Consider the following 9,860-nt stretch of genomic DNA (forward strand, 5'->3'; position numbering starts at 1 on the left):
TTCTCATTCATAACTCCCTGAGCATGTTTATTTTAGATCCCCACTACTAAACATTATTTCACTCACATACATACGTTTAATTACAACTCTCCTTTTTTCATTGCTGAAAGTGGTTGAGTCTCATTCTAAAGCCAAGATATATCACCCAGGATTAAAGAACAGTCCACTAAATTAGTTTTGTTCTTTAACCCTTTCCCAATGCTTATTTTAATGCCGCTTGCCATACAGCACTGACTTGGTTAGAAAAAAACCCGTTACCTAAATTGAAGACTAAACTTCGTGTTTGCAACTCTAAGCCTACAGTAAAAATAAATAAAAAATAAATAAAAATCAAGCCAAACATTAAAGGTAATCAAACATATATAACATTGCCTACTGCTACATGATGGAAAGGTTGTTACAGTAGAGAATTCCCTAGCTTCGGAAAAGAGCTTACTTTTGATAGATATCTACTCAAATACTTACATCTATTGCAGCCTTGCAAGCACAGATATTGCACTTTAATATGTGAGGCATTTTGTGTGTATTCTGAAAGAAACCTTTGCAATCACAAATCAGATTAAGAAACCGTGAGCTTTCATAGTCTTGCTACAGTAGCAGCTGAAAAATCAAAGCCACACCCAAATTATTTTTGCTGACGCATCATGAAGTGACTCAGGATTTCTCCATTAGAGACAGGGGCTTCCCACGCCCAGTGTCCTTTACTATGATAAAATCTACTACCTAGTAAATCCCTGCTCTAGTTTCCAACCATAGCTAATGGAGCAGATTAACCTCGAAAATAGTATTTAATGCCATTGCACAAAATAAGAGGTTTAAAGATCTCTTCTTAAAATACGGACATGTTTTTCCAAAGCAGAGGTTTCACACGCCAAAACCACTGTGGGAGCTTAAACCACCTCCAAAATAACCACAAATTATGAATTATCAGTTAAAAAAAAATAATAATTAAACATTTCTACCACAGTGTCAGCAAAGGCTCAGATACGCTGAACAAAATAAACAGTATTGAAATTCTCCCCCCTCTCTGAAAACACAGGTTTGGAGAAGTTGAGCTAACACTCACAGACAGCGCGATCTTTGTCTCCTGGAAGAGGGCATTCCATTTTTCTCTTCGGTACTGCTCCCATGCACCTGACAGAATCTCGCCCGCCTCCCCGATTCTTTCCGCTTGTCCCTCCAGGATGACCCGAGCCGAGGATGAAAAGCAGCCGTCAGTGTAATTGCACCTGTGGCCCTGCACAGTAGCATTTTCCTGACGGCATCAGCGGATGCAGTTTGAAACTTCCCAGGACTGCGATTTCTCCTGACTAATGTGGCTTTCTGCCTGGGGAGGAGGGAGATGAGGATGACAGATTGCTAAAGGCTTTTAAAAAGATACCGCTTGAAAGAATTATTGCACATCGATCTTCTATGCAGCCATTAATAAGACTTTCCAAGCAACAGTATTTAAAAGCCTCGGTCATACTCTCCTGGCTGGTAACCACCTCCTCCTGTGCTCCGACTGCTGAAGAGCCAGGCACTGACAGGGCTAATATTAGACAATGACTTCAAGGCAGCGAAAGAGTCATTTAAATTTCCTATTCTGCTTTCACTGCCACAGGAGCGTAGACCTTGGTTTTTCCAGCACTACTGTATCATCTGATTTAGAAGCAGGCTCCGAGAACTACTTCAAAGCCATTAATCTATTACTGTTCCCGGATATTTTCTGATGCACGATATATATCTAATTCTGCATGCACCCATGTGTCCTAAAGAGTTAGGAAAGTCTTACAGCCTGTGTATAGTTCTGTCTTGCTTGGTCTGTGACATGGGAAAGCTCTTTCCTTTGCATTTTCAGCAGGCGGTTGCACATTACTGCCATTGTGGAAAAGTCTTAGAAAGAAATATTATGTACTAGACAAAGCCCTGAAACTCACTGAGAGCTCTGGATTATTTACCCATCTAAAAGTGGACCTGTGAATGCAGGTGAAAAGCTGAGCAGGACCTTTCTGATGAGGAGAGAGATGAAAAATACATGAAAAACTGGAAGTAGTCCATGTTACCTTCCCTGGAGGACAGGGCAACAGGCCAGCCAGACTCTGTACCTGCAGCTTCGGGTGGGAAATCACTGATCATGCAGGTCATCAGACTAGGCTGATGCAGGAAAACTGGTTTATTTTACACCAGTTACTAACAACTCCCAGATTCTACCCTTCACTTACATTCAAAACTAAATTAAAGAAATTAATGCATCTGACTGGTAAACTAGTGGAATATTTCTGAAGCATTTTGGAAACCTCTTTAAGACACCAGCTCCAAAGAATTAATTGTTTATCCGTTATAAATCATGTTCATTCTGACTCTTAATGACAACACACTGTAAGCAAGCATCTTTACTGAAGCGAAAAAGCATCCAAGAAACAAAAGAGCCAGTCACATTATAAAGACTAAAAGAAAAGTACAGCGAGTCATTTTGTTTATTCAAGCATCTCAAGGAAGTTGATTCATGACTTGAAGTTGTGAGAGCATTACTGCAGCATTAACTCTCCCATAAACATGACCCCAGAGTAATTAATACAGAGGATTAAACAATTTTAGGACCAACAGACCTCAAAATTTACTATGGATAATCATGTACTTTTGTCTTCAAATTTTCTATCAAAAATAATAAAGGCAATGTGGGTTCACACACCATACAGCCCATACAATACTTTTCTCTATCTGTTCAGATACGACATTACTGCTATCCTAAAATGCCTGATGAGTTTACTTGGCCTCTGCAACAACCAGACTGTTCTCACAAAGTTTTAAGCTTGCAGTTTCTTGTATTTTCTCTCTGGTATCACCTGCCTCCCAGTCATGCGGTGAAAAGGAGCACAGCCCGTCCTCCCCTTCCTCTTAGCAGACTGCTGAGAAGCAAAATACCCGAAATAGTCCATCCGTCACTAGTCCAGGTGCCTCTACAATACACTGCAATTTGCAGCAGAGATATCTCCCCAGGCTGCATTTACATGGTCAATTTAATCTGCCATTGCCAGTGGGTGCAGATGAAAGCTGCAGTACCATTTTAGAACACTAATGGTAATATTTATACAGCCAAATGGTGAGATGGAACAAGGAACTGACCTGACTGTAAAAAAGAAAAAAGAAAATAAAATCCATCTTTTTTTTTTTCTTTCTTTCTTAGCCAGGTTAGTTTATAGTCTAATCAGCCTCCTGAGCCAGCTTACAGCATCACCCACAAATCCAGGTGCCAGCATAAGGAAGAGGATGGGAATAAGCCAGAAAAGGGGAGCAAAGCCCAAACACCTCTTCTGGCAACAGCCCACACTACAGGCAGACAAAGCGCAGTCTCAGAACGAGCTCATCATAATGACAAGTGAGCTGTGGGTTTCACAGAACTGTGTATTTAAAACTGGCTTTATTTCATGCATATGTATAAAATGAGAGTACTACATCTTTAGTCCACCCAATATTTGGTGAGAAAAATCCTGTTGAAGAAGTATTACTGACACTACCATTGAAGTTGTGTGCATGTTCTTTTTCAGCTGCTTCTTCTTCCTAACTTATAACACTCGAGACATTATTTTTTAGAATACAACATTTATAAGCCTGATGCTTGATGAAAATCACATTACTTTTGCAAGTCCTAAAGCCTTCAGGTTTTTGAATGAATGTGATTTAAAATTTTCATCACAACAAAAAGTTTCAGAGGTTAGGTTTCCTGGGGTTTTCATTTGTTTTTGTTTCATTTTTTAAACAAAATCATTTTAGAACAGCTCAATTTGGGTGGAGAAAGCATTTGTGAAAACAAACATCACTGAGTGTTTTGATAAAAGCCACATTTCGCTTAAAAGGGTTCAGATGAGGATTTGAACATCTTGATTTAGTGATGGACCAGCATTCTAAGCAAAGAAATACGATATTTCAGACATGGTTTACTATTGTAGGCATGCAGAGAACACAACAGCTAAAGGCTCTTCTGAATATAGTTGTATTATGCTGGGAAAGGGCGGTCCCTCTTCCTGGAATCTCTCTTGAATCTTATAGAAATCTGTGTATCAGAACATTATATGTAGGCATCCTCCATGCCCCTCAGCACCAAGCAGCATCTTGGCTCGTTGCCTATATATGCCGTGAGAGCTGTCTTTCTGAACCTGACATTTGAACGCATCATGATGTTGCCCAGTATTTCCCAAGCACTTCTGTCCCACATCCTTCCGAAATGGCCTCCACCATTCCTACCTCCTCCCCACACAGGCCAGACCCAGGGCCATGTAGTTGCCAGCTCTGCTGAGCCCTGGTGCTTCTCTTCTCTCTCAGGATGGCATGGGGCTTGTAAAGCACTTCTCCACTGCTTCCAGGACTCATTTTTCACATTAGCTTCTTCCACTACAGCAAGAAGACAAAGAACGCAGACAATGTCTCCCCAAATTCTGGAAAGGGTAAATTCCATTTCTGTGCATGTTTTCCCCAGTGATGGGAAGATGACTGCTTGAGCAAGGGCTGGCTGTGAAATGACAGCACCTGCTACCCGTTCAAAATCTTTCTTCTCAGTTTGTGGGTTCTAATTCTAGGCTCAGTAGAGCTGTGTTCAGTATTTTACACAGATATAACTTTTGAATTCGGACATAAGATTTTTGACTCTCTTCACGTTCATTCCCAGCTTGTTTTCTTTTTAAATACAGATTAGTACGGATTCGGAGATTTAACACAGATCAGCGAGCCAAAGAAAATATCTTTTTGTTAACTTTGTATTATTCTCCCATTTGCACAAAGTAAAATTTGAAGTTGGGAAAGATCACGTATGCAATTTATATTATATTTTTCAGTCTGGGATTTCTAACGGGACAAATAATAAATCCCAAATTTAAAAGTCTGGAGTCATGCTAATGGACTTGATGATCTTAAAGGTCTTTTCCAACCTAAACGATTGTATGATTCTAATGATCAGACCTTCTAGATCTAGAATAAAAGATTAGATTCAACAGTGTCAGTACCACCATGACACTCAGTCAGCCTTCAGTGAGGCTATTCTTTAACATGTATTTCTATTAGTACTGAAATAGCTAGTGAATAGCAACGTTAACTAAATAATACGGACAGAACTGGTTGTAGGAATGGCACGAGACTCATGAGTTAATTAAGACAATGTCTCAAGTGAGAATAGCTTTCTTTTCTAATTAAAATTTTTACAAAATTGAGATGTTCATGGCAATGAAATTCAGTACTATATGTTACACAATTCCACATGCACACTTTGTATTTCAAATACCGTGTATGAAAAAGCCCTTAAGAATCTAAGGTGGTGGCAGTTTCACATTGTGGGTGTCAAAATCTCATTTTTTTTGTGCAACTTGGTGAAAAAGCTTGCACGGATTAACTGTCTTCTGCAAACAAAGCACTAAAATGGAAAACAACAAAAGTCAGCTCCAATCCTTCCACCAGAACCATACACTGACACAGTCAGGAAGACTTTCTGGGAATAGGTTCCAACAATGGTCTGGGTGAACCTGAAGGAAGGAGCATCTCACACACCAGGGAAAGCTGAGGGAGTTGGGACTGTTCAGCCTGGAGAAGAGAAGGCTTGGGGGGATCTTATCAATGTATGTAAATACCTGAAGGGCGGGTGCAAAGAAGACAGGGCCAGGCTTTTTTCAGTGGTGCCCAGTGACAGGACCAGAAGCAATGAGCACAAACCGGAACACTTTTTCACTATGAGGGTGACCAAGCACTGGCACAGACTGCCCAGTGTGGTTAAGGAGTCTCCGTCCTTGGAGATACTCAAAAGCTGTCTAGCCATGGTCCTGGGCAACTGGCTCTAGGTGGTCCTGCTTGAGCAGGGAGGCTGGACCAGATGACCTCCAGAGGTCCCTTCCAACCTCAACCATTCTGTGATTCTGTGAGCATAGCTTTAATATCTATCCAAATGTAAAAAAACCCCAAACTTGCACAAGCTCATTACAACTTAGGGCAAATGACTTAGCTGGAAGCAGAAATCAGGAACTGAAAATACACTCAAAGAGCAGTGTCTGGATCACCTTCATCCCAGTGTTCTGAAAGAATGGGCACAGGAGATCAAAGATCCAGCAGAAAGGATTTTTAATAAATCTATGAACTCCAAAGTGGAAAAAAGCAAACATAGTGCTTATATTTACAATGAGAAAAAAAGCAATCAGGAATATGTCAGGCCTATGAATCTGATCAAAAGCCAGCATGCTACTGAGAATTATTATTCTTTCTTGCAAAATTCAAATACAAAGAAGAAAACAGATTATCATCAAAACAGGTATCACATGGGTTCACCAGAGGTAGATTGTATCATACTCGCCCTACATTTTTCTTTGACAAGACAGCTAATTTTTCTAGATAAAGGAAATGCAGGAAATTTATATGGGCTTTTTATACTGTGCCATCTGGGGTATGGACCTCTGATACTGTACAGTTAAGATGAAAAAGATGGGAAAAGAACCAAATATGTAGATGGCAGAGGTAACAGTGGGTTATGCTGAACGGAAAGCTATCAGATCAGAAGAAGGTGGAGTTCCTAAAAGAATGAGTCTTTGGTCAAAGCTTTTGAGTTTTCCTTAATTAACCTTATACCAAAAAAGCATGCTAATGAAATTTCCCAGTAACACCAAGTAACATCATATATGCAGAAAAGGATTGAAACATCTTACAAACTGGATGACCTTGAGTGGGTACTGGTAACGGCATGCGATTTAACAGTAGACAACAGCAAGACCTTACACAAACTCTCCAATGATGTGGAAGCTGTTGGTAACAATAAGCACAGACATGAGGGGTTATCCCACCACATTACAACCGAGTCAAACAGTATGAAGACTTGAGAAAGTTGTTTGTAGGCCTAGGATGCAAGAAACAAAGTACTCGCAGCAGAAGCAAGTGAAAATACTTGTATAAGACCCCGACAAGTATGCAGAGTACCACGCTGCAAGCTAAGGTAAAGAAAGATGAACTCAAACTGAAGTAGAGGTAAAAGAAAAAAACCCAAACAAACAAATGACCAAAAATGAAGAACAGGAAAATCTGCTTTGTGAAGGGAAGCTAAAATATACTGGATTATTCAGTTTAGCAAAATCCTTAGCCTGGATAAGATTTCTTTCTATGAATACATTAGGAGACATAAATTCTAGAGATATATAAGGACTATATATGCAAATGGACAATATTAGCAGAAGTGCAAGTAGATATGAAGTGGCCATGAATAAATTTCCAGTCAGAAATTAGATGGTAGTTATTAACTATCAAAGCAATGAAGTTCTGACACAGTCCTCCCACTGAAATAACGATGCAGAAATTTAGCCAATTTGAACAAGGAACTTCTTTATTTGTACATTAAAAAAAAGAAATAGAAAACAAGGAGGAGATGTCATTGTCCAAACAAAAAAAACCCTAATACAATTCCAGTCTCATATCAAAATACACAAAACACCGCAGTTTTCCAGAGGACTCTGGGCTATACTGTGACTGCCACGCACACCACATTGTAACTGCAGCGTTCTGTCTTCTAGCCCATTTTGTAAAAAACTCAAGGAACATAACATCAAATTTCCCATCTCATGATCTCCCTTAATAAATGAAGACAGATGTTAATAAAGAATGTCATTCGTTGTTCCTCCACTTTTTAGTACAATCTGCTCTACACTGCAACAATTTTTAATTTGACACGCTGCTGGCAGACGAGCCCAGGCCAAGCCTATCAGGGGCACCTCTGTGGTTCTTGGGTTCTGTCCCCTCCCCCCAATATCTGCAGCACTTTAATTACAAGAGCAACTGGTTGTAACAAATGCAAGAACTGAAGTGCTGAGGACTATGTAGTCGGTGAATGAAAATCGCTGGCTGCTGTAGGAATTAATTTGTAAACTGGATAGAGCATGGCAGCACTTAGTGGATAAAGTAAAACGCCCGTCATTTATTATTGTTCAGTCACAACAATCTGCAATGGCTCTTGAACTGGATGGGAAACACTGCTTTCCCAGGGCAGTGGTGCCATGTTTCTGCTTCCCTTCCTTCAGAGAGAACACTAACGCAAAAGATACTTTGATAGTGAAAAAAATGATCGGTCTTTGGAAGCTCATAAATATCTATCAGCAGGCTATCACCTGTTTGATGCTGCAAAATGCGTAATGCAGGCTGCTGTCATTGATGTATTCAGGGCCTGTCAGACAGAGCTATGACCTGAAAAACGCGGAGAAAATAACACCATGTGTAACTGCAATGTGGAACAGCTGAAGCACAGGCCATTTGCTTCTCTTCCCTTTCCTACCCATTCCGTTGGGTACGAAAAACATGAAGGACCACTTCTTTCCCAATGACGCATTTGTTAGCGCACGACTACCGCTTATAATACTGACCGATACCTTGCTCGCAAGAGCTCCAAAAGCACAGAGAGAAGAGCTGTTCACGGTAACCTAGGGCTCAATGCTGAAAGCCTCCTTGCAACACTGACCGCTGAAGGACAACATGGCAAGTGACCTGCCGAGGTGCAGAACAAACCTAGTTCCCTACCAGAAATGATGAATAATTAAGGAAGAGAGTTTAGGGCCCAAGAAAAAAACCCTGAAGCAATAATTAAAAAATAAATATATTGTAGCATTAACTACCAAAATACTTTTCAGCTCCTTGCTAATTCCCATCTCTGGCTCATCTGTGTGGAGTGCGTTCATAATTCTCCGTGGAGCCTTCATTTTACAATAGCGTGAACCCTCCTGAGTACTTCTGGAGATAATTTTTGTGAATATTTCAAGGTACGCGTTCTTATCAGCAGGTATCTCACCCTGCTCTGCACCCCAACCAATCAACCAACCAAAAAAAAAAAAAAGTCTGTATTTTTCCTACTGTTGCTTATCTGATGTTATAGTTGTACCCTAACGTATGAAAGATGCGTTACTATGTCACTCAGTATACCTGTAAGTGTGTATAGACACACACACACAGAGTACACGCGCTTGATACAGTAATGTATCAAAGAGCCTTTACTAGTGATGGAAATCCATTCCCAAAATGCAAAGAAAATAGGGAAGTGCATATGCACATACGGAGAGATCTTCTACTCCCGATGCAGCAGAACTTTTTCAATCAAGATGGTAAATGCTGCATGAACCGAGGAACCGTGGAACTGTAAAATGAGTATCACTTTTACTGAAGAAGGAAATGCAGAGGGCAGGCGTTATACCCGTGAAATAAATTCTCACCACGGATTTATGCCATTAAAGGCAGCAATTTAACATAGTGGCAGTATAAATAACAGGTTTTATTGTTAGGATTCAAGGCTGGTTGTGGATAAACGCGAAACTCTGTGGTACAGACCAAAGCCATATACAGGTAGCTCTTACACAGCTGAGAAAAAAAACCGTCATTCTTTATACAAGGAGCTTTTTGCATCCTGGTAAAACCAGAAGCCTTATTGCTATTATGGCGATTAATAATGTTAAAGACAGTATTTCTCTACAACCCCTATCTCCGTACACCTGCAAAACCAGGTGTGCCCTCCGTGAAGGTGCAATTGCATTTACCTGCTGCAAACAGATCCGATTTTGTTACTGAACTGCAAGAGCAGATGTATTTACCCACTGTTTTAAAAAAGGCCAGGATGCTATTGTAGCCCCATTAACTAAAAAGACTTGCGATATAACCGGGGAAGTTTTATGCAAATCCTGCAAATCACGCAAACACTAGAAAGGCACGGCAGTTTCAGTACTTGCTGCACAGGTGAGTGGGTGCTGAAATGTACCTTTTGCCTGAACGGTGCGGGTTTGGGAGCGGGATTTACTGGCTACACCCCGGCCGGCCCCTTACCCCTCCTCAGCCCCTAACGGCTCCCCGGGGCCGGAGCAGGCGGCTTCGAGGGAACG

General features: G+C 40.7%; 2 protein-coding genes across 4 annotated transcripts in view; one reads left to right on the forward strand and one right to left on the reverse strand.

Moving 5' to 3' along the window:
- VEZT (vezatin, adherens junctions transmembrane protein) overlaps positions 1 to 5,596 on the reverse strand; it is a 56,890-nt gene extending 51,294 nt beyond the window's left edge. For 2 of the 3 annotated variants that reach the window (XM_035901052.1, XM_035901051.1), the window contains exon 1: positions 4,228 to 5,596. In XM_035901052.1, the coding sequence (XP_035756945.1) occupies positions 4,228 to 4,353 (126 nt within the window). In that variant the 5' untranslated portion in view covers positions 4,354 to 5,596. The remainder of the gene's footprint in view (positions 1 to 4,227) is intronic. The other variant, XM_035901054.1, reaches the window with a different exon arrangement.
- Positions 5,597 to 6,635: 1,039 nt separating this feature from the next.
- The window catches only part of FGD6 (FYVE, RhoGEF and PH domain containing 6), a 78,776-nt gene continuing 75,551 nt past the window's right edge, over positions 6,636 to 9,860 (forward strand). Inside the window, exon 1 of the mRNA XM_035900999.1 lies at positions 6,636 to 6,762. Coding sequence (XP_035756892.1) covers positions 6,636 to 6,762 — 127 coding nt within the window. The remainder of the gene's footprint in view (positions 6,763 to 9,860) is intronic.

Source organism: Egretta garzetta, unplaced genomic scaffold, assembly GCF_000687185.1.
Source record: "Egretta garzetta isolate BGI_Z169 unplaced genomic scaffold, ASM68718v1 scaffold38, whole genome shotgun sequence".
Lineage (NCBI taxonomy): Eukaryota > Metazoa > Chordata > Aves > Pelecaniformes > Ardeidae > Egretta > Egretta garzetta.